The 26,042-nt window shown below is 52.2% G+C and overlaps 1 protein-coding gene across 2 annotated transcripts in view; it reads left to right on the forward strand.

Moving 5' to 3' along the window:
- The window catches only part of LOC144817669 (myosin-IIIb-like), a 446,642-nt gene that overhangs the window by 280,522 nt on the left and 140,078 nt on the right, over positions 1-26,042 (forward strand). For both annotated transcript variants that reach the window (XM_078674399.1, XM_078674400.1), the window contains exon 9: positions 4,265-4,373. In XM_078674399.1, the coding sequence (XP_078530525.1) occupies positions 4,265-4,373 (109 nt within the window). The remainder of the gene's footprint in view (positions 1-4,264; positions 4,374-26,042) is intronic.

A 26,042-nucleotide genomic window follows, 5' to 3' on the forward strand; every position in this document is an offset into this window, starting at 1 on the left:
CATCTCTGCAGGGCCATCCACAGACATACATGTCTGAAGGGCCACACACACACATACATCCCTGCAGTGCCTCCCACACACATACATCTCTGCAGGGGTACCCACACACATACATCTGCAGGGCCACCCACACACATACATCTGCAGGGCCACCCACACACATAAATCTCTGCAGGGCGTCCCACACACATACATCCCTGCAGTGCCTCCCACACACATACATCCCTGCAGTGCCACCCACCCACATACATCCCTGCAGGGCCTCCCACACACATACATCCCTGCAGGGCCTCCCACACACATACATCCCTGCAGGGCCTCCCACACACATACATCCCTGCAGGGCCTCCCACACACATACATCTCTGCAGGGCGTCCCACACACATCTCTGCAGGGCCTCCCACACACATACATCTCTGCAGTGCCATCCACACACGTACATCCCTGCAGGGCCTCCAAAACACGTACATCCCTGCAGGGCCTCCCACACACGTACATCCCTGCAGGGCCTCCAAAACACGTACATCTCTGCAGGGCCTCCCACACATGCACATCTCTGCAGGGCCACCCACACACATACATGTCTGAAGGGCCTTCCACACACATACATCTCTGCAGGGCCTCCCACACACATACATCCCTGCAGGGCCTCCCACACACATACATCCCTGCAGGGCCTCCCACACACATACATCTCTGCAGGGCGTCCCACACACATCTCTGCAGGGCGTCCCACACACATACATCCCTGCAGGGCGTCCCACACACATACATCCCTGCAGGGCCACCCACACACATACATCCCTGCAGGGCCACCCACACACATACATCCCTGCAGGGCGTCCCACACACATACATCCCTGCAGTGCCATCCACACACGTACATCCCTGCAGGGCCACCCACAGACATACATCCCTGCAGGGCCTCCCACACACGTACATCCCTGCAGGGCCTCCCACTCACATACATCCCTGCAGGGCCTCCCACACACATACATCCCTGCAGGGCCTCCCACACACATACATCCCTGCAGGTCCTCCCACACACATACATCCCTGCAGTGCCATCCACACACATACATCCCTGCAGGGCCTCCCACACACATACATCCCTGCAGGGCCTCCCACACACATACATCTCTGCAGGGCCTCCCACACACATACATCTCTGCAGGGCCATCCACAGACATACATGTCTGAAGGGCCACCCACACACATACATCCCTAAAGGGCCTCCCACACACATACATCTCTGCAGGGCCACCCACACACATACATCTCTGCAGGGCCTCCCACACACATACATCCCTGCAGGGCCTCCCACTCACATACATCCCTGCAGGGCCTCCCACACACATACATCCCTGCAGGTCCTCCCACACACATACATCCCTGCAGTGCCATCCACACACATACATCCCTGCAGGGCCTCCCACACACATACATCCCTGCAGGGCCTCCCACACACATACATCCCTGCAGGGCCTCCCACACACGTACATCTCTGCAGGGCCTCCCACACATGCACATCTCTGCAGGGCCTCCCACACAATTACATCTCTGCAGGGCCTCCCACACACATACATCTCTGCAGGGCCACCCACACACATACATCCCTGCAGTGTCCCCCCACACACATACATCCCTGCAGGTCGTCCCACACACATACATCCCTGCAGGGCCTCCCACACACATACATCTCTGCAGGGCCTCCCACACACATACATCTCTGCACGGCCCCCCACACACATACATCCCTGCAGGTAGTCTCCCACACACATACATCCCTGCAGGGCCACCCACACACATACATCCCTGCAGGTCGTCCCACACACATACATCCCTGCAGTGCCATCCACACACATACATCTCTGCAGGGCCTCCCACACATGCACATCTCTGCAGGGCCTCCCACACATGCACATCTCTACAGGGCCTCCCACACACATACATCTCTGCAGGGCCACCCACACACATACATCTCTGCAGGGCCTCCCACACATGCACATCTCTACAGGGCCTCCCACACACATACATCTCTGCAGGGCCACCCACACACATAAATCTCTGCAGGGCCTCCCACACACATACATCCCTGCAGTGTCCCCCCACACACATACCTCTCTGCAGGGCCACCCACACACATACATCTCTGCAGGGCGTCCCACACACATACATCTCTGAAGGGCCATCCACAGACATACATGTCTGAAGGGCCACCCACACACATACATCCCTGCAGGGCCTCCCACACACATACATCCCTGCAGTGCCACCCACACACATACATCCCTGCAGGGCCACCCACACACATACATCCCACAGTGTCCCCCCCACATACATACATCTCTGCAGTGCCACCCACACACATACATCCCTGCAGTGTCCCCCCCACACACTTACATCTCTGCAGGGCTTCCCACACACGCACATCTCTGCAGGGCTTCCCACACACGCACATCTCTGCAGGGCCCCCCACACACAAATATCTCTGCAAGGCCCCCCACACACATACATCTCTGCATAGCGTCCCACACACATGCATCCCTGCAGTGTCCCCCCACACACATACCTCTCTGCAGGGCCTCACTAATCTGGTCATTTCATCTGTTTGATGAGACCTCCTTGAGTCCCTCCGGGTTGAATAGTCACGCTATATAAACGATGATTGATTGATTATTGATCTGTTCTGGGTCATTTCTAGCCATGACTTTGCAGTTATGAAGACCAGTGGCTTGGTTAGAGGCTTGTGGCTTTGTCATGTGCTCCCGTGGTTCTGCTTATTACACGCTCTTGGGGTTGGTATGAGGACACAATTGTCTTTGAGGTTGTTCTAAGAGTATGTTCATAGCATCCTGCTGTGACTGGCACACTCGCACATGTGCACAACTACACACACCCTCATTCCACTCCCTGCACCCCACACGCCTCTCTTCTCATCCCACACTTCACATCCAACACTCCGCATCCCATACTCCACATCCCACATTCTACGCTCCACATTCTGCACTCCACATTCCACGCCCCACATTCCACTCCACATAGTGCACTCCGCATTCCACGCCCCGCATTCCACGCCCCGCATTCCACGCCCCGCATTCCACGCCCCGCATTCCACGCCCCGCATTCCACGCCCCGCATTCCACACCCCGCATTCCACGCCCCGCATTCCACGCCCCGCATTCCACGCCCCGCATTCCACGCCCCGCATTCCACGCCCCGCATTCCACGCCCCGCATTCCACGCCCCGCATTCCACGCCCCCATTCCACGCCCCGCATTCCACGCCCCTCCCCGCATTCCACGCCCCTCCCCGCATTCCACGCCCCTCCCCGCATTCCGCCCCTCCCCGCATTCCGCCCCTCCCCGCATTCCGCCCCTCCCCGCATTCCACCCCTCCCCGCATTCCACCCCTCCCCGCAACATTCAGCATGCCACATTCAGCATGCCACATTCAGCATGCCACATTCAGCATGCCACATTCAGCATGCCACATTCAGCATGCCACATTCAGCATGCCACATTCAGCATGCCACATTCAGCATGCCACATTCAGCATGCCACATTCAGCATGCCACATTCAACATGCCACATTCAACATGCCACATTCAACATGCCACATTCAACATGCCACATTCAACATGCCACATTCAACATGCCACATTCAACATGCCACATTCAACATGCCACATTCAACATGCCACATCCCACGCTCCACATCCCACGCTCCACATCCCACGCTCCACATCCCACACGCTACATCCCACACTCCACAACCTTCACACTTCACATATCACATTCGCCACTCCACATCCTACAATCCACACCCCACAATCCATACCCCACATGGCACAATCCCACACTCTGAACCCCACACCCTGCACCTCACTTCCCACACACTCCACATCCCACTCTCCACATCCCAATCTCCACATTCAACATGCCTTATTCCAAGCTCCACATCCCACACTCCACATTCAACATCCCATATCTCAGGCAACATATTCCATGCTCCAAATCACACATCCCACACGCCACATTTAACACACCTCTTTTAACATGCAACACTCCACACTCCACACCTCACATCCCACACCTCACATGCCACATTCAACACACCACTTTTAACATGCCACATTCCACACTCTACACCTCACATCCCACACCTCACATCCCACACCTCACATGCCACATTCAACACGCCACATCCCACACACCACTTCCACCCTCATCCCTTCTATGTGTTTGCCGTGTTCTCCCACAGTCTCAGTTTGGTGTCCAGGAGGAGGAGCTGCTGAAATGTCTGGTCTGCACCATTTCTGTGACACGGGGCGAGTCCATCCAGAGATTGCACACACAGCAGCAGGCCGAAGGTAAGGACGGATAAAGGAGCACCGTGATTCTGTACCTCTTTCCAAACATTATAGTCTAACATCTCACATACATCATTGTCACATGTAGAAAAGCTTGTTTGATGTTCACTTGTATGTTGGAGACTGAAGGATAATAATACATCATGGATTAGCACAGTTGAGGCGGGGGAGGGTCAGCCCTTTACTGCCTAACACTTCATTGCATTAACAATTCATTCAGGTTTATTCAGTATACTCCATAGAATGCATGACGTCACTCACAGGAAATAGTATTGCACATTTTAAAAAGACCGCGACCTACATTTACGTTTAGTTTGCAATATGTATGGAATAGCAGCAGTCGGTGTCAGTACTGAGCAATACATATTACCTCTTGGAACTATCAGAAAGATTAACATAGAATGGAAATCTCTTCTAACTGGTGTAGAAAGCTGTCTCTGTATATACTAGACCAAAGTGCGATATAGTGTGCATAGCGTCTAGTGGATCCCCAGAGGTAGGCAGAGGTTTAAAGTTAGATAGAACCTTATTTTCTAAAGTGGTAGCTTGGTCGAGCAGTAAGGCAGTATCAGAGGACAGTGTTCAGCATTTGTGTACACACTCAGTCAGCAAATGAATTCACACACTCAAGAACTGAACTTCAGACCAATTGTTTTTGTATAAAAATATTCTTTTAGTTTTTTTATTTCTACAACCAAGTAAGCTTGGCACAGGTAAGCAATAAATACTTTACAGTAGTAAATGCTGATTGTAATACAGTTCAATTGCAATTGTAAATGTACTATGGTTTGACATACAATATTGTTTCAGAGAAATTTAATCACTTGTAAATACAGTACATAGACTTGAATGGAATTTTCAGTAAGATAGCAGGTAAGTTACTTTTGGATTACTTTTCTTACTCAGTGCTGTATGCCTGGATGCCGCACTGGGACATTTCCTGTAAACAGGTGAGTAAAAGCGTTTTTGTTCAATCGTACAATCTTAAAGAATTTTATTAGGTTTCAAAACTCCACACAAAAACTTTTTCAGGAAATAGTGTTAATGTTATCCTATGGAGGAAAATATGGTTATCGTTTTTTAGGTAAGTAAACCGTCTTTGGAGTTGAGGTTTTGGGGTTAGAACAAGGTTTCTCCCAGGGCCAAGGATGCACCCTCGTTACACCCTCAGCAGCACTAGGGTGGCCGGGTGCAGACTGCTGAGGCCCAATGTTATCCAATGGGGGATAAGGGGCCTCGGGTTGGTGGCTGCTGGCAAGCAGGCCACTGGGTTGTGAGAGCAAAGCTTCTGGGCTTTAGTTCAGGGCAAATGGGAAACAAATTAGCACCAAAGGTGCACCCTTAGCGGCACTAGGGCGGCTGGTTGCAGGGTGCTGTTTTGATGTCGGATGCCCTGTTGTTTCCAACGGAGAACCTCAGGTTTGCAAAAGCACTGCAGGCAGGGAGACAAAGGACTTCTGGGTGCGACCACCACTTCAAGAGGTAAGTTGGGAAGTTAAGGATTGGTTAGGCACCATCGGTTTGGGTACACAAGGCCAAGGGGCATCGGTTGCAGGGGTGCCTTTTGGGGTCAGATCTTCTTACCAGCTCCTGGTTGTGGTTAGGGGGGGCCTTCTGGATTTAGGCTGCAGGCGTCGACAGGAGGCTTAAGGCAGGTCAGGAGTCACCGGATCTTGGTTAAGGATTACCGGGGTGATGACCTTGTGGTCAAGCTCGGGCCATGGACGGCGGGTGCAGAGTTGGGCGTATTTGCGGTCTCCGGCTGCTGCCAGAGGTTGCAGTTGAACACATCCAGTGTTCACTGGAGAAGCAGTCTTTGGTAGTGAAGGCAGGCAGGTCCTCCTGGGTTTTGAGATTGCTGACTGCGGGACACTCTGGGATTTCGCAAGAGCAGGTTTGAGGGGGAGACAGGCCTGTAGGGCCGGGGCCAAGTCAGTGAGCTTCTTCCTTTTGTTAGCTGCTGCACGGCTGTTCGGTCCTTCTTCTTCTTCTTTTCTTCTTGTTGTTTCTGGATCTCAGGAAGCAAGGTTCAGGGGTGCCCATAAATACTAGATTTAGGGGTGTTACAGGTAGGTAAAAGGCAGGGACCAATGGGTCCCTTCCCTCGGGTGGGTACACCCCCTATTATGCCATCCTCCAGTGGGAGGGGGGCATGTGCCTGTCCCTGGTTGCCTGAGTCCCCTATCTTCAAGATGGCGTGGACTGAGAGTTGTTCTTCACCTCGCCTTCCCCACCTAAGGGGTGGAGTTGGCAGAGGTGGGCACACCTCTCTTACTCACTTGTTTTTCCCGCCAGTACTCCCGCCCAAAGTGGTGGGTAGAACCAGTGGTGATCAGTTGCTGAAAGCAGCAAGTGGCCTGGGAAGCTCACAAAGGCGGCAACCCTTTGAAGCTTCCCCTTCGTGAATTCTGCCCATCCTGGGGGAGGGAGCTTGGCATCTCGTCCTAGGATGTTGTAGGAAATGGAACCCCCGGCCGGCCAGGGCTTGCGCCACAGCCAGTCAGAGACCGCCACTCCTATATAAAGTCGACCCCTGCTCGCCCTCTAGGTAACGCGGCGCGGGCAGTCAGGCCTATCTCGGAGGACATGTGTGAAGCATTTGCGCACGCACCCACCAACAGCAACATCCCAGGCCTCCCACAAAAGGAACTCCACACGAGGTATATATGAAAATAGTCTTTGTATTAGACAGGACACATAGGAACATCCACTTTACAAGGTGCTCAAGGCACGGCAGGGGTTACCAGGGGAAAGGTACAGGGCAGGGCCAAGGGACCACTGCCAGTGGTACACATCTGATGGAACTGGCATTTAGAACATATAACACTGGGAGCTTCCTCGGACTAGGACTAGAACACATAATTACCAGGAGCTTAGCATTAGAATACGTCACGCCCCGGGGTCTCATAGGACTAGCACTAGAACTCACTCTAACCAGCATGGACATACATGAGGCAAGGTACATAACACAACAGAGGCCCCCATCAGCAGGGCAACACATAATAATTCTCCGCATCACATGGATATTAGGCAGTAGCACCCCCTAGGCCAGATGACCGTCCTGGGGAAGGGGCGCCTTAGAGTCTCGGTGTCCCAAGTGGCCTGAAAGGGCCCGGGCAGGCCTAAACGTGGCAGCGGCCCACGAAGTGCTGGGCCGCTGAGGGACTTGGGTGGAGCCTTGCAGGCTCAGGGGGACAGGAGGGCAATGGTGGAGCCTCTCGGGGCTCAGGGAAACATGGTGGGGCCTCTCAGGGCCCAGGCAGGGCCAGGGACACGTGGTGGGGCCTCTCGGGCCCAGGCAGGGCCAGGGACACGTGGTGGGGCCTCTCGGGCCCAGGCAGGGCCGGGGCACGTTGGAGCCTCCTCGGGGCTCAGGCATTGTAGGAGCCTCGCTGGGCTCGGGGAGTAGTGGGAGCCCCACGGGCTCGGGACAAGGCTGCGGGCAGGCGGGGCCCCCCCTCAGGGGACCCGGCATCACTGGTGGCCCCACGGGGCCTCTCGGGGCTCAGGGGTCAAGCTTCGGGCAAGCGGGGCCCCCTTCGGGGGACCCGGCATCACTGGGGGCCTCCGGGGGCCTCTGAGCACATGTGTGCTCGCGCTGGAGGGGAGGGGCGGCCACCGGCAATGTGGCCCGATGCCCCGCCTCCCCTCCGGCCTCACTCACCGGCTAGGAGACGCGCCGGTCTCCTTGGGGGCCCCGGGGGGGAAGCGGCCATTCTTCTGGGGGGACGCAGGGGCGCGGAGTAGGCTCCCGCCGCTCCCTGCAGGTCTCGGCTCTCCCCGTCCTTCGGCAGCAGCTCCCCGGGCCGCCGGCCAATCAGAGCGCGGCCCGGGGGGACGTCATCAGCCCAGCCCGGGCCGCCAGCCACTCAGAGCGCGGCCCGGGGGCGGGCCTCACGAAGGGTCCCGGGCTGCGGCGGTGAATACAGGGTGGATTGACGAGGGCCAGGTTCCCTCGATTAGGGCAGCATTGACGGGGGCAAGCGAGGTAGACACTCGCTGGGGGCTCGGGGGGCAGAAAGGCAGCGCCTCCAGGCGCTAAGACCGCAGGAAAGCGCTCCCAAGCGCTAGAAGCGGGAATGGAGCGCCTTGAGGCGCTAGGATAGCAGGGGAGCGCTCCCAAGCGCTAGGGCCACGGATAGCAAAGTCCATGGGAGAGTCCAGGACCTCAGGCGGAGTACAGCAGCCCCTAGGAGGGGCAGAGGCCCAACAGCAGTTCAGGAGCAGGGCAGGGCCCAGGGAGGCCAGCCAACCCTGAGCCCACGCAGCAACAGCGCCTGGCAGGGTTCCAGTCAGGAGGAGCAGGAAGAGAGAAGAGCGAGAGAAAAGGGCCCACCCTCCTTTTATACAGGAGCTCCCTTTGTCTCCAAAAGGGGCAGGCAGGGAGAGAACCAGCTGGAACTGGTTATAAGGAATTTCTTGGTGCTGGCCAGGCCAGGGACACTGGACGCACCCCCGGGGGGTGGGGCCAGCCTGGTGGGGGAAGGCCCAGCCGGCTTCAACCAATCACGCGCCAGCACACCTACTGCATACACACACCAAGGTCTAGAAGGGGCCCTTCCCTTCTAGCCACACGCATGCCACATATGTCATCTTGTAGCATTCAACCTCACGAGCGCACACATACCAAACACGGCCCGGCACGCCCCACGCATCGGGAACTGCCAGAGCCACATACATCCCCCATGCATTCCTATGGGAGGCAGGTCTCTCTCACCACACACACACTCAGGAGGGGAATCACCATCCCCCGGACACATATAATAAGCACAAAACTTCGGGGGTGGACCTGCCAGACGGGCCAAGTCCAACAGATGTGAATTGTTTAAGGCCACAAAGAGCAGCAGGCTCTTGACGCAGGGGTCTAGAAACATGTCTGGTGGTGGCAGCTGAAAGCAGCCGCTCAGCCTGGACACTAGTGGTGGGTTCGTTTTCAGGGGGCATCTCTAAGAGGCCCTCTGTGTGCATTTTTCATTAAAATCTCACACTGGCATCAGTGTGGGTTTAATGTGCTGAGAAGTTTGATACCAAACATTTTAGTGTAGCCATTATGGTGCTGTAGAGATCGTAATGACAAACTCCTAGCACCATATATTCTTAATGGCAGCACTGCACTTACAGTGCCCAGGAATGGACCTGGACAGGGAATGGACAGGGATGTGTGCCATGTCGACTCTTCACTTTGTTCTGCACCAAAACACTCAGCCTGCAAAGGCAGTGTGTGTGTCAGGGCACAGGGCCCCTAAGGGTGGCACAATAAGTGCTGCAGCCCTCAGAGTCCTTCTCTGGTCACAGTGCCCTGGGTACTTGTGGTACCATTTACCAGGGGATGACCTGTGGCCAGAGATGCCACTTGGGTTTAGGCTTTAATGCAGTTTTAGGGAAAGAACATAGGCCCTGGGTACCTGATTAGCAGGAGCCCAGTGCACACTCAGTCAAAGTACACCAGCGATTCAGCAAAAAGTAGGGGCAACCATGCAGAAAGAGGGCACTTTCTCACCTCTGGCATAGACAAAAAAGACAATCTTTAGACTTGACTGCACCTGCAGAAGTCCCAAGATAATTTAACTTTAAGACCGCCACACTCACATTAACACCAAAACATCTGTCCTTCGCATCCAGGCTGACACCCGGATAAAACTGAATGTGGTTCTTGGTAGGTGTCTTACAGAACATGGACATAGGTTTTATTTACAAGTTTCACAACTTTTCATATTCATCAAACTTTTAAAATGGTGATTAGTGTAAACTCACTAATACACATGATGTAGGGCAGGCAAGTAACATTATTAAATAAAGACATCTACCAGTTTTGAGAGAGTGTCGGGTAAGCATACACATTTACCACTGTGCTATGAAGGCTCATGTTTTCTCCGGCCCACTCATAACACCTGGGACAGAGTTTACTTAATCTGATTCTCCTACTGTGCTGCCGACCTCATTCACGCAAAAGACACCCAATTGATGGAGGGAATGCAGAACAAATCAAAACATTCACCCCCAGTCAAGAGATCTGGGTTAAATCCATCATTCTTTAGCTCACTCCGCCACCCCAGTTTAGACCTGGCCATCTGTAAATGTCTCTTGACCCTGCGCCCAATGGGAACAGTCCAGCCCGAACTGCCAAGCCAGGTCCTCCCTGGACCGGAAACAAGCATCCTAGGACCGGTTTAGGGGTTTCACCCCTCTTCAGCCAGGATAGCTTCATTCCAGTGGCAAAGTGAGCCCGAGGCCCACGTCTGGGCATACCTGGTGCACTTAGGGTGCGAAAGCAAAAGACACAATTGATGGACGGAATGCAGAACAAATCAAAACATTCACCCCCGGTCAAGAGATCTAGGTTAAATTCATGCAGCACAACAGGACTTCATGAGGGGTGAATCCGTCTCCGTGGAGCCCATCACCGACAACAAACCTCCTATCCTCTGAACAAGGCTTCAGGGAGGGAGTCTTTCAACAAATATACATATATATGTGTGTGTGCCCTAAAGAAAGACATACAAGTATATTTGTAGGACTTGGGGCGTGATACACTAATATTAGGAAAATCCGATTTCCTAATTGTGACTCACTCTGAAGCTCAATTAGGAAATCGGTATTCTTAGTGTATGAAACTCCGAGAGTTTCACCAGTGAATCCGAGGGGATTGCACATGGACTTGGCCCATGAATATTATTGAGGTTGGTCGCAATATGCGACCCGTTCGGAATCACAGCCATCACTGGGATGGTGACCTGCTGGGCTCAGCAAACCACCTTGTCTGTGATAGATTTTTAATAAAGGTTTTTTTTTTTAATGCAGCCCGTTTCCGTAAAGAAAAACGGGATGTGTTTCAAAAGAAAAAATGAAATTTTGCAGAACACTGCCTGCTCTTAAAAATATTATTATTTACATTCTCAAAGGGTAAGGGATCTTTACGAATGGGTTGCCACCAGTCCTAAACTGGAATTCGGTCACAAAACAGTAATGCTTACTATACTGATACAATATTTGGAAGGGATGCCCAAAACACGCTCCTTCAAATACCAAAAAAAAAAGCAAAATGCGGTTCGGTAACACGTTATCCAATGGTATTTTGGCTTTTGTACATTGGGAAAAGCATTTTTCCAGTCGCAATGCTTCGTTAGTCTCGCCCTGAATGTCTAAGTGTTGGTTGTGGTCCGAGGAGTGCCAGCATTTAGTCCTATTTTGGTGTCCATGACCGGCCTGTTTTTTTTGTGCTGAAAATCTGGTCTCCTCCCTGAGCAGACCGGTGAAAACTGAAGTTTTTCCCTATTCGGGTACCACTGGGGGGCACCTGTGCATGTGAATGTGCGAAAGTCGACAACATAGTGTGGGTGCCCCTCCAGCAGTGAGGGGGGGGGGGCATTGCACCTCTCACGTGCGAACCAATGCCGTTAAGATGAACCCGGAATGACCTCTGCCAAGGAGCAGCGCACCTCCCGGATGCGGCATCACCAGGGAACGAGTCGCGGGTACACGCGAGTGGACGGCGTTCACCCACTCTTTTCACGGGATGGACGCCGTCCACCCTGCCAAGAATTTGGGTCCCACTAAAATATATGCTGAATTCGTCCCGGTGATATTTGCAAACACTGGGCACATTCAGCGGCGCCGGCACGTTGTTGTCTCCTTTCGATCACAACAAGGTGCAGCGGGGGCGGGGCTCTCTTAGTTCAGACTCCTGCTGGGCCCTCAACAAAGGCAGAGTCAGGGGTCATCAGGCCTCCTTTTGTTGGAGTCTCCTGGCTGGCAGCAGTCCGAAGCCTCACACCTGATGCAAATGCAGCAGAGGGGACACAAAGGTTCGCACCTTGTTACTCTTCACACACACACTCAAGAGAGGCAGCTTTCACTTCCTTCAGTCCCTGTTTACAAGATGTGCCTGCACTGTAAGAAGGTCAGATGTGTTGGTCTTTCCCCTCGAAACAAATGTAATTTATATAGTGCTTACTACCCTTTAGGAGGCGTTGAAATAATTTAAGTACCACTATTTTTTCTTGTAAAGCACTATGGGTGGAGGAGGTTTGCGCTGACAAAAAGAAACAGTTTTATGCCTGGCTTTCAGAAGTGTGAATCAGGAGGGTTTCCCTGTGTACTCGAACTGTGCTCCATGCACTCATGATAAACCTGCTGAACATATATGTGAGGGCTTTAGATCTGATGTCACTTCCTGTGATGTCACACGCAGTGATGTCATTTGCATTCTAGGTTAGTCCCCACACTTCTTTTTTTTAGGACTTGTGCCCTGGGCATCACCCTGGTGACGTGGCCAGGGCCGAGAGAGCGCGGTGTCAGCTCACACCAAGCATTGCACGCACTTCCTGCATTCATTCCTGCGGATATTGTGTTTGCTTCAGCCGCCTCCATCCCCCCTGGCCAATGGAAACACATTTCCGCACACTCAGCATCCCTGGCTCACTCTTTGAGTCAGCTCAGCCCTCTGTCTTTGTGTCAGTCTGTCTTTGAGATGTGATCTCTCATGAGCTGGGCCCGCAGCCCTGTGTTTCAGATTAACTCGTGGGAGGAGGCAGGGGCCCGGGGGTCGGTGGTCTGTGGTCGCTGCTCTGACACCCCACCCTGCCGGATGCTCTGCAAAAGTTTGAGCTCCAGAGACAAGTTCTACCAAAGTTTGGCTCCTGGCGCCACCTGCTGGAGGAGACCGGACTCTACTCTCATTATAGAGCCGGACATTCAAGCAGAAGGCAGAGGGTTAGACAGGGCTGAGCTCTCCTCGGATTAGGGGAGAAGCTTCCGAGGGGGTGTTTGGGGTGTTACACCCCCTAATCAATGTATTATTTAATAAATAGTTGGGAACAGGAGCTTTCAGTCAGGTATGAAAAGGTGTTGGATTTCACCTGAGATTTTGAAATCCTCAGTCAAACACACACACACCCTCTCGACTCTGTTTTGAAGGCCTTAAAACATTATCTTACAAAATACTGTCTTTTCAGCAGCCCCCACAATCCACACTTGTTTCCCTTACCAGTGGTCCATAAGCCCCCCAGACTCTGCACCACCTATGATGATTAACAAGATATGCCTCCCCCCCCCTTACACCCCAAGCCACGCCCCTGTGGTAATTCCACGGTGCGAACCTCTTGAGTCTGGTCATCGCACCAACACCTTTCGGGACCTTCGAGATTGTAATGTTAGCGCTCTAGTCGGCGCGGGCAGCGTGATGACGCGGCACGCCCGCGGCCATGTTGGGGATGCGCGCGCATCCCAGAGAAAAGAGCGCGAGTGCCGGAGCCGGTAACAGGCAGCGGCTCGGCGCTCTCTGATGTAATATAGAGAATAAATACTGGAATACACATAGCGGCTCCTGTCATCTTTGGGAGGTGAAAGAAAAGGTTTCAATGGCGACAAGGGCAAGATTTACAAGGAATTAACGAGAAAAAAAAACTGACCAGCAGGCAAGATCAATCACTGAGCCCTGGGCAGGAGCACAGACTGATCAGCACGATATGCTTAACAAACCCACCCGCCAACCACGGAACAAGAACATCAGAGCGTGGCAGAGCCCACCTGCACACAGAGGAGCCATACAGCCCACTAAAGGAAGTGAAGGGGCACAGAAAAAAAAAGGGGGTAAGACAGTAAGGGACCCCACCAACCTTACACCCCAAGGGCTGGAGCGCTGGGGACCCCGGGGAAAGGCGAAGGGGAAGACAATAAAAGCCCCCAGAGACAGCCAAAGAAGCAGGAGGAGGACGACTCGCCAGGCAGCCCCAAGAGCCAAAGTGGGACCGGCCCCCCAGAAAAGCACAAAAGAATGTACGCCCAAAGATCTTCAGCTACGGCACCTGTGCCATTCCTACCCAAACCAGGGGAACCCCTCATGCGGTGGGAAGATTGGAGACAATACATAGACAACTTTATAGAAGTGCTGGAGGATGAAAAAGAGGAGAAATTTACAAGCCAGAGGAAGAGACGAATATTATTACACAACCTAGGCCCGGAGGGGCTCAGAGTTTTCAAGAACTTAGTACCCAAGCAACGGGCAAGTACTGATGATGACGTCTACGCCCACGCAATCGAAGAATTGAATGAACACTTTCGCCCTGCGGTCTGCGTCTCAATCGACAGATACAACTTCCAACAAAGAAAACAAGAGATAGGGGAATTGGTTGAGGAATATGTAGCGGAATTGAGTAAATTGGCCTCCACGTGCAGGTACGCTGCATTCCAGGACGAGTTCATCAAAGATCAGATTGTGATGCACACCGCGAGCAAAGCCGTGCAGGAGAAGTTATGGGTGAGCGGGGACGCCACGCTGAAGGAAGTCATGGTGATAGTCAAGAAAGCCGAACTAGAAAAGCATTGTGCTGAGGCGGCGAAAAAAGAGACTGTGACCAGACCGATGGTAAATAGGATAGAGGACGAAGGGCCCCGGAGAGAAGGCAAGTACAAAGGTACCGCACAGAAAAGTCCAAACAGATGGCAAGGTAATCCAGGACCCCCAGGAAAACAGGCGGGAAATAATAAAAGGAGCTGTTATAGATGTGGAAGCATGGCGCATGAGGCTCATGACAGGAAATGTCCGGCGTTTCGCGCCAAATGCCTGCTCTGCGGGATCGTAGGACACTATGAGAAGGTGTGCTGCAGGAAGTCTACCAGGACCATGGTGAAGTTTGTAGACCAAGGGCAAGAGGACCAGGGGGAAGACAACTACGAAGAAGACTACACCGTGTTATGCATCTACGACCAAGTACACTGTGTCGACACCAAGAGGTCAACCAAACTAGTGTTGGATATGATGATTGGAGGAGTGCCAATAAGTATAGTAGCGGACACAGGCTCACCTTACACAATAGTCCAGAGGGCGGTATGGAACGAGACATTTAAGCCGACACTGAGCCCGGAACTGGAGCGTCTGGACATACGACCGGTCACGTACAACGGAGATCGCATACCCATGGCAGGGTTCAGACCATTGAAGTTCGAATTCAGGGGGCGCAGCGCCATCTGCAAACTGTACGTCTCGGAGAAGGGACCTTCAGTCCTGGGTTGGTTGGACCAGGGGGACCTGGGCATCAAGCTAGACCCGGGAGAAAAGGTTCAGATACTACTCACCGAACAAGACAGTTGGCCTGACTTAGACCGGTGGAGGAAGGAGTACCCCAAGGTATTTGGAGGCACGGTGGGAAGACTGGAGAAGTTTACACACAAGATTGTACTTAAGGAAGGAGCGGTACCGGTATCGCACAAGGTGAGAAACGTACCCCTGGCCGTGAGAGAGGCAGTGCAGGAAGAGCTACAAGAGCTAGAGAACAAGGGCATAATCGAACCCATCACATGCGCAGAATGGTTGGCACCACTCGTGGTGGTAATGAAACCCAGAGGTAAGGTCAGGCTGTGTGTTGACCTCCGCGAGCTCAACAAGAACATTGTAGTGGAAAAGTTCCCCTTACCCCGCATCGAAGAGATGCTAGCAAAAACCAGAGGAATAAAGTGGTACTCCACCATAGACGTAACTTCTGCATACCACCAGATCCCATTACATCCTGAGAGCAAGAGATTGACGTCCTTCATCACCCCCTTTGGGTGCTACCAGTTCTGTCGCATGCCGTTCGGACTGGCAGTGGCAGTATTCCAAAAATTGATGCACCAACTGTTCAAGAACATGGATGGCATCCAATACTTTCAGGATGATATCCTGGTGATGGGGCGAGACAGGATAGACCACGACGCCAAGCTAACCAAAGTTCTGAGTGTACTGGAGGAAAAGAGCCTGACGGCGGAGTGGAAAAAATGCCGCCTGGGCATGGAATCAGTGACCTACTTGGGGCACGAAATAGAGGTGCAAGGAATCAAACCAAAAACTGAGAATGTAAGAGCAATTTGTGACGCACTGCCCCCCGCTAACAGAGAGGACGTCAGATCCTTCTTAGGCATGGCGGAATACTATAGTAAATTCGTTCAACATTTTGCAACAAAGACCCACCACATGAGACAACTGACAAGGGAGAAGACGCCATTCAGCTGGACGGAAGAAACACAGCAGGAGTTTGAGAGTGTAAAGAGAGATGTGGTAGGCGCGGTACCCCTGCAAGGGTACGATCCCCAGGATCGAACGGTGCTCACGACGGACGCCAGCGACAAGGGACTTGGTGCAGTGTTAATGCAGGACAGAGGCCAAGGAGTGGTGTTAACGTTGAGTTTTGCATCACGCACACTGAGTGATACAGAGAAAAAATTCTGCGTCATAGAAAAAGAAATGCTGGCCGTAGTGTGGGCAATGGCAAGATTTCGACAATTTCTAAGGGGGCACACGGTTCCAGTTGAAAACGGATCACAAACCATTAGTGAAAGTACTAACCTCAAGTGGACATGCCAGCGCCACGCCCAGGATAGCTAAGTTGACGTTAAAGCTGTTGGAATACAGATACGACGTGGAGTATATCCCGGGCAGTCGAAATAAAGTAGCCGACTATTTGAGCAGAGCGGCAGCAATGGAGACGGAAGCAGAGGATGAAGAAGTCGGAGGAGAAATGGTGGCATTGACGGAGGACCAAGAAAGGGTCATCAGCAACCAAGAGTGGCACGAAGCCTATAAAGAGGATGGTGGCTCACAGGAGGTGAAGGAGTGCATAGTGAAGGGATGGCCGGAAAAGAGACATCTGGATGAAAATCTGAGGAAGTATTACGAAATCAGGGAGGAACTGTCTGTTGACGACAAGGGAGTATTTGTATACAGAGGAGATAAGGTCATCCCCCCAGCAGGAATCGTCCCAAGGTTACTAGCGATACTCCACGAAGGACATCTGGGGATCGGAAAGATGAAATTACGGACTAAACAAGGATATTAGTGGCCGGGCATGGATGAACGGTACGTCAGGGAATGTGCACAATGCCAAGAAGCGGACAAAACACTTAAGCCCTTAAGGCCAGCGCTGGGGAAGTTCGAGTCCCCGAGGAACCTGTGGGAAGAACTGTCCATTGACATCTTGGGCCCAATTTTAGATGGACAGGGAATCCAAAAGTATGTATGAGTCCTCATAGACAGGTACTCCAAGTGGCCAGAAGTGAAGGTGGCAGAAGTGATGGACACAGAGACAGTTGTAAGGTTCCTGAATGACACGTTTGTAAGAGAAGGTATTCCCAAATCTATACTAAGTGACAATGGGCCTCAGTTCACCTCAGAGAAGTGGACTAAATTCATGGAAAGAAATGGAATCCTGTCCAAACACACGTCTATTTACCACCCAGCTGGGAATGGCTTAGTAGAGCGCTTTAATAGAGTGGTGATGGGGTCGGTGCAGGCGGCCATAATGAGTGATAAGGATTGGGAGAAGGAAATATGGAAAATGATATGGGCCTACCGAATCACACCCACTGGGACAGGATATAGCCCCTTCCAGATATTGAGGGGCCGAGACCCTTTCACGAGGGACAACAGAGTGTGGAAGGAAAAAACAGTGACCAGCCAATGGTCCCCTGCCATAGTTCATGCCAATCTGGAGAAGGCACAAGCAGTTTATGCCAAGTACTACAACTTGCGTAGGAATGTGAGAGACACTGGATTGGAGAAAGGCGAATGGGTGAGAGTCAAGCTGGCGACATTACAAAGGAAAGGGGACAGCAAGTACAGTAAACCGCTCCAAGTTAAGGAAGTGTATGACAGAGCGGCCTTGTTGAGCGACGGAAATGTATGGTCTCAAGACAGGATGGCAAGGTGCAATAGAATAGTAAGATGGGACTCCGGCGAACAGGAGCAGGGAGGAACAGCGGAGTTTGAACAGGGGACGGAGCTCTCCAACTTGGATGTGGACACAGAAGTGGGAGGCTTGAATGAGGAGCAAGGCAGTAATGTCGACCACAGCATGGAAATGGAGAGGAGTATAAGGAGATCGACGGGGAGCCCAGCTGAACCGAGCCCAGGAGAAGGTAGTGGAGAGACTCAGGAGAGAGAGGACACTGCCACCCCGGTAAGACGCACCCGAGGGGGGAGAGCGGTGGTGAGACCATCCAGGTTCCAGGACTGTGACATGGGTGATGGACTATAGTTTTCACGTTTTGTTCATTAGTGTTAAAAGGGGAGATATGTAATGTTAGCGCTCTAGTCGGCGCAGGCAGCGTGATGACGCGGCACGCCCGCGGCCATGTTGGGGATGCGCGCGCATCCCAGAGAAAAGAGCGTGAGTGCCGGAGCCGGTAACAGGCAGCGGCTCGGCGCTCTCTGATGTAATATAGAAAATAAATACTGGAATACACATAGCGGCTCCTGTCATCTTTGGGAGGTGAAAGAAAAGGTTACAGAGATGTCTGCGAAGCCTCTGATTCACCTCCCACCCGAGCACAACTTCTTATTATTCTGTGTTTGTAAGCCGGGCCCTGGCCGCCTCCCATCGGGTGCCCGAGGGCTGCTCACACAGGCAGGCCCAGCCCTCAAATGACCATATTTAAGGGCGGAGAGCCTTTCGGAACCGAGGACTGTCCGCGGAGACGGTCAGCAGTAATAACTCTTTGAAGCAGCCTTCAAGAGTAGTGTCCCCCCCTGTCAGTCACCTCCTTGGGCCAGACCCGGTATTTGTAGGGTTTCCATTCTGCCTGGCTTCCAAGTGGCCCCCAGAGCTTAAGGCAGCGTTGTGATTGGACAGGGGATTTTGGGGGGCTGGGACCCTCCTGTTGCGGAGGAGACCGAGCAGGGCGGTGGCACACGGGGAAGTCAGTTGAATTATATTTTTGGGATTCCTCCTGCTGTTCCCCTCGCCCCATCACCCGCTCTTAGTAGCGGCCGCCACTGGTGCCTTCTCTTGCCCCTCCTCTTTGCCTTGGCCTTGGAACCTCTAGTGCTCTAGATCCAGAATAACCCCACCATCCGAGGAGTGGGTGGGTCGTGGGGGGCACGAACGATCTTTGGTCACGGGCAGTGTTCTATTCTTTCTGACCGACCCAGAGACCACAATCCCAGCATTACAGGCGGAACTAGATCGCTTTGCGCCGGCGTCGGGATTAAAAATGAACTATTCCAGATCCCAGGGACTAGAGTGGTGGATCCCAGGATCAACTGTAGGATCCCACTCAACAGGGCGGTGTCACTTGGGCGGATTCTACTATACAATATCTGGGGATTCACCTACCAACTTTATATGAAAGTACCGCCCCCCACTGCTTACGGGCCTATTGAAGGTCCTATAAGGATGGGGCGAACTCGAAACCTCCTGGCTTGGGGCATTGACTAGCCCCAAAAGGAACTTCATGCCTCTTTGCTCGGTCTTATATATCCTCCTACTCACAATTCCCAAAACCACACAGTCACTGCTTCATCTGAGAATGCTCCAATTAGTACGGGGGGGCAAATCCCACAAGTGGGACAAGGGTACCTCCCCCGCGCCACAAATGAGGGGGAGCTAGTCTTTTCCAACATAACCACATACATGTTGGCAGCACAGAGGCGCCCCCTTAGATCGGATTTATGATCCTGAAGATAAACTGTGGATCCAGGGGGAATAAACATGTCAGACGATACCACTTGGGGGTCTACTAAGGCTGCAGGGCGTGGCTCAGGCGAGCCGCCCTCCCGCCCACCCCGCTATGCCTTTAATCTCTAGATTACTGACCTATTGGTAAAGTATACGGTGCGAACGGGCTCTCCCTTCCTACCCATTCCCCTCACCCCTCTGGCCAACAAACTGGATTTTCCCCGGGGTTGTCAGGCCGAGGATTTTTCACCTGGAATTGGGGTCCCCCGCCATAGTTGCCCAATTTTTTATAATAATCTGACCTTTGATGGAGGCTGAGCTCCTGGAGAACTACGCCTTGACCATGCAAGACATCTATAGACTCATAATCTTTGCACTGGGCAGGAAGAGACTCCGCCCGGGAGCGCTGGACCGGGAGGAAACCCAGATGGACTCTCTAGACACTAAGAGTATTAGGAGCAAAGGTCTCTCTGTGGCTGGACACTGATGTTCTACCTGCTGCTCAGCCAGGGTGAATGTGTTGTGGGATGTTGGTGTGCGTGGGGATGCGTGGGGGTGTGATGGGGTGTGAGGGTGCCTGGATGTGCAGAGAGTCAGCTGGAGCATGGGCTGAGCAGCGGGAGGGCTGCTCCTGGTGGGCTCTACCTGGAAACATCTTACTTGAATAAAACGACCTGCTCACTACATGGACTGCCTGACCTCTTCATTACCACAACTGACCCCTCCCCTCCCCAAGAGACCTCCTTAAGTGAAGCAACGGGAGAGGGGACTAGGTGTAGACATCTTGGAGGAGACCCGGAAGGTTATTTGGCAGAGGCTTCCAACCCTCATGTGTGTCTATACTCTAAATAAAATGTATATATAATACTGACACACTGGTACCGTACCCCTGATGTATGGCAGCTCAGAAGCACTCTGGAAGGGCTGTGGTGGGAGAGGCTTGTTTGTTGGTCTACCACAAGGGTTACTCTGCCCCCTGCCCCACCCCTCATCCTCCTGGGGGGAGTGGGGGGAATGAGGCCTCTATCTCACGATGATGCCAATTTCTTTTTTGTTTTTGCATATTTATGTAGCGCAAACTCGACCCGAAGGCATTGGAGCGCTTTACATGAGCATTATATTTACATGACACATTCAGGCGCGGGGAGATGACGTGATTTACCCAGAATCACAGGATGTGGACGCGACTCCGAGGCTCGAACCCTGATTTCCAGCACCAAAGTCAGCAGTGTAGCCGACGGACCACATCCTCTCCCCGATGGGGAAATCCATTTCCTACCTCCTCCTAGCAGCAGGCATAAGCATAGCCCGAGTGTAGAGACAACAGCAGGCGCATACTCCGAATCAGTGAGACGGTCGAATGATGACACGAGAAACCTACAGATTCATTCATGAGCTTATGTTAGTGGGATTTGTAGAGCGCATTACTGCCCGGAGGCGTCTAAGCACTAGTCCTCTCTGCGCCTCCTAAAGCAGCACCAGATGTTGATATTGTAAAGTCAGGTGTTCACCGTTGAGCTCGAATGCCCAGACATTCAAGGGCCTCCACCCAAACTGCACTCACTGTTTCACAACAAAACCTGTTTCCTTAGTTAATAGTTAAATGATATTGTGTTGAAAAGTCACACGGTGGTGGGACTACACAAATTAATTAAGGAAACTGCGTCTTTCACAAAAGTCAACGAATTGGAAATTAATATCACAAAAACAAAAACCATGTCAATAGGAAATAATCTGAACACTCCATTGAATATCAGACTGGGCAATGCAACCATAGAAGAAGTCAACACTTACAAGTATCTAGGCTTCTATTTTAACAAGAACTTGAACTTTCAGATACATCAGCAGTGTATGGTTAGAAAAAATACCACCTTAATATATGCCTTCTGCGCACTTGAAAAAAAACTGGATGGAGCCGCTTTAAACCACTGGTCGCTGTTATCAAAGCAAAGTTGCTTCCCACGTTAACTTCCGCAAGTATGGTGAGGCGTGGTCAAGATTCTAAAATGCTGGATAGATCACAGATCAAAATGTTTAAACGTGTTTTTTGGTCTTCCTGATAATGCTTCACCTGCTCAACTCCGCCTGGAATCCGAATTCATCCAGCAAAACATAGCAAGACGATACCATGCAACCACATCCTGGCACAAAATACGAAAGAACCAGTCCAGCCCTCTAGTCAACGCTTTATGGCACTGATTGACGATACAAACGCGAACTACAACAAATATTTGTTATCGTCATAAAAAATAACCAATAAAGTTGACTTATAGGATCTAAGTTTGACGCATCCCACTTTGTCAAACGCTCAGCAAAGCAGGAGAAATCCATTCGCCAGTCGCGGATCAAAGTATATTTTCGCGCCGATCACACACCTGCATGACAATTCAAACATACGTCACCTTGAAACCGGCAGCAGACCTTCTTCTAACTCAGTGGTTCCCAAACTTTTGACTCCTGAGGACCCCCAGTGAGTCACCACTGGAAGCCGGGGACCCCCAAGCAATTTTTATGAGTTAAATTTCAAATATTAAAACAGTAATTCGAAAAAAAATACATACGTGTGCACACAAAACAAATACTCAAAGTACTTAGGGGCAGATTTACAATAAGTGACGCATCCATGCATATCAGCAGGGATGCGCCACTTATTGTGCGCCCCAGCCCTGCCACCATTGATGCGCCGCATTTACAATGCTGCGCCTCATGGGGCAAAAAAGCACAGATGCACGACGCATCTGTGCCGTAAAGGTGGCGCATTGCTGGAGTTGCGTCGCAAGCGCGACGCAGCTCCAGCAAGGCTCAGGGGGGGGCCGAATCTTGTTAATGCTGCGTCAATCCTTACGCTTGCTTCTACCAGGCGCAGGGTTTTGACGCAGCATGGGCCCCAGAGTGACTGAGTGAAATCTTGTAGATTTCACTCAGCCACTTTTAGGAGGCGTTCCTGCACCGGAACGCCTCCTTCTGGCGCAGACTTTACAACATGGCGCATCTCCCAGATGCGTCACGTTGTAAATACCCTGCACCATGGCGTATCTTTTGCGCCACCGCTGCATCACGAAAGTGACGCAATGGCGGTGTAAAAGAGGCGCAAGGGGCCTCTCGCAATTTACCTCCTAGGTATGGTGCCTGCTGGGCTCTGCAGGCCACCAAGTCTGGGACTGCTTTTAAATAAAGCAGTTTAAAAAAAATGCAGCCCATTTACCATGCATTTAAAAAAAAGAAAGAAAATGAAACGTTTTCGTTTCATTTTCTAAGGGCAGGCAGAGGTCCCTGGTCCCTGCTGCATTACGAAGTGCACAGTAACAAAAGAATCTCTGTGACAAAAACAGTAACCACAAACCCATGCACATAAAATGCTGTTTTTAAAATGCATTTTACTCATTCTTTGCAGTAGGCACATTAACCCTCTGTGCTACATTAGTTAAGTCAAAGCTGCCACTAAACAAAACTCTCCTCACACTCCAGCAGGTACATTAATCACTGGTATTATCTTGACACTTTTATTGTTGCTGGAAGGCTGCTATTTATACAAGAAACTTTTCTGTGCTTTTAAAACTGTTGCCTGCGGACCTCCTGGGAATGTGTCACGGACCCCTGGGGGTCCGCGGACCACAGTTTGGGAAACACTGTTCTAACTTATCCGGCGCATCTCAAGAACAAGCATTTACAATGCAACGGTTTCGCCTTTGGAAAAGTTAAAGCTATTGGCATTGTAAATGACAACATTTTTATTTATGTGTTGGCTTTGAAAACCTAAATAAATGGCATTGTCATTTACAAAGCCAATAGCCTAATCTCTCGCAAATGCGACACCTATTGCATTTGCACCCACACACACACACAAAACCGGGTCACAAGCGGGCAACAGAGGCACACACAAAACCGGGTCGCAATCAGGCAACAGAGGCACACACAAAACCGGGTCACAAGCGGGCAACAGAGGCACACACAAAACCAGGTCGCAATCAGGCAACAGAGGCACACACAAAACCGAGGGGGCAGGGAAGCAGCTCTACTTGATAAGAATAAATCAGAGATCTTGCAACGATGGGCGTGATCATGGAGGGAAGACCCAATCCACAAACAGGAGAGTAAGAAGCACTGCAACCAAATTTGCAAAATAAGGAAAACATCAGAACCCATAAAATAAATGACAGGCTGACATTTTTTATGTAACCGCAGTCTAAATGCAGAAGTGTTTAAGTAAAATGTTTAATTAGTTAATACACAGGCCACATTATACATCTCTTATACACACAAGACATATGCCCTCCCAACTATTTAGCCTGTGGCTACCTTTTCAGCCTTGGTGGGATTCGAAAACTGGCCTGTGAGGTCTGGTGTCCCCCCGAAGTACAAGACTTCACTTCAAGCTATGGCTCCGGCTCAAGCTACCATTCTGATGCTCCTTTACATCTGGGCATCCCTCGGACCGGAACCCCGCCAGCCGCAACTACAGCTCTGGTGCTTCCTAACCTACACCTGCAGCCGCCAGTGCAACTGGGAGCGGCGGCCTCTGCGAGACTCCCGGTAACCCGCCTCTGCGCACCGGTGCGGCGACTGATCTCGGCGCTGCTGTCCGGGATCCGGGTGCAGCGTGTGATCTCGGCGCATTTTTTTTTTGTTCGTGGTTGCAATGCAAACTGCAACACAGGGCTCGGAGAAACTAGGACCGCCTGGCCTGTAAGGCAACATGCAACCACTGACTGCTTCTACCACACGGTACAAGAAACACAAAAGGCCGCTAAAAGATAAGAAACATGCGTGCACGGCGTTGCCGCTGTTCGGTTAATCTACAAAGTCACGGACACAGTAAGGTAGCCGCCAGTGCAACTGCGCCAAACCGGGTGCTCTGACTTACAACTTTCTGTTGCCTGCAACTTAGCGGCGGGTGTTTATTTGCCTGTCCTCTTGTGTTAACGCAGGAAAGGTCCAAAAGGTGGCATTACATTAGCTGAATACTGCAGCGCAGGTACCACTGTGCCGCCATAGTAGTCTTGTGGTACAAATTATTTTTGAAACTAATACAACCAGTTTGTGCTGAGTGTCCGCAACATGAAATCAGGCCAAAACATAGTCCCTCGCTCCTTTGTATTTTTCTATAATTATTGCACGAGAACAATTCATAGAAGCAGCAAAACTGGAATTTAATGTAACAAAGATATAAAATAAGAAACATCAGCCTCGACCACAGATGATAGGACTCCTAGGACACCACAGGTCTTTGCACCAGGGGCGATGCTAACTCTGGCATGTCTCTCTCGCGAGGACATAAGTGACTGAGGGTAGACAGCCGGGGAAGCAAGGCGGGCGCTGTGGGCACCTGCCCCGTGGGGCACCAGACCCCCACCCCCTCCCTCGGCGGCCTTGACGTCACAGAAGGCTTCCTCTCTTAGTCATGGCTAATTGAAAACAAATCCACTTTCTTCCATTCAATCAATAAGACTTTGAGGGCTGCAGCCACAATCCTGACAGCTCCTCTGTACCAGCCCTTGGACGGGGGGGAGCTGACGTCCACAGCAACGACAGGGCGGCCAATCAAAGCCAAGACGAGCGACCCTGTGAGACCCAGGGAGACTTTGAGGAGCACAGGAGAGATGGAGTGGAGCTGGGGGTCTGCAAACTTCACAGCTTAAGTGCACAACCAAACTCACCCCCTGAGACCCGGGGCAAAGGGACTGACGCCCGAGCACCCTTCAAGGGCATACTGTGAGAGTGATGGACCACATCACAGGAGAGATGCAGGCACCAGGGAAACTCACGCCACGCACAGGCTGCCCGGGGGCCAGCAAACCCGGGAGGACTGAGCCCTCCGGCGTGCTGGCCCCTCAGGGAGCAGCCACCAGGAGTGACGCTCCGTCCAGGAGTCATCCCCTGCGGGCTCAGCGCCTGCTCGTGAGTCCGCTGCAGTCAATGCGCTACCTGCAGCCCAGGAGGCCGCAGCTCGGCCTTGCAATGCAGGGTCTGGCTGCAGCACCACACGTGGAGCTCAGTCCCTGGCATCTGTGCCCCGCCCCGAGCAGCATCGAGACACACTCGCCCATGTATGGCCGAGTGCAGGGGATGGGGGCCCTTCGACGAGCCCCCAGCGCAGCGAGGCCGTTACTGGGCCAGCTCGGAGCCCGGGGCGCGGCGCACAATGGCCGCGTTTGTCACCCTTCAGCGGAAGAGGACAATGTCTGCCGAGGAGGGAGGGAGGGAAGCCCATGGCAGCACTCTCCGCTGCTTCCAAGCACCG

The sequence above is a fragment of the Lissotriton helveticus genome, chromosome 2_1 (assembly GCF_964261635.1).
Source record: "Lissotriton helveticus chromosome 2_1, aLisHel1.1, whole genome shotgun sequence".
Taxonomy (NCBI): domain Eukaryota; kingdom Metazoa; phylum Chordata; class Amphibia; order Caudata; family Salamandridae; genus Lissotriton; species Lissotriton helveticus.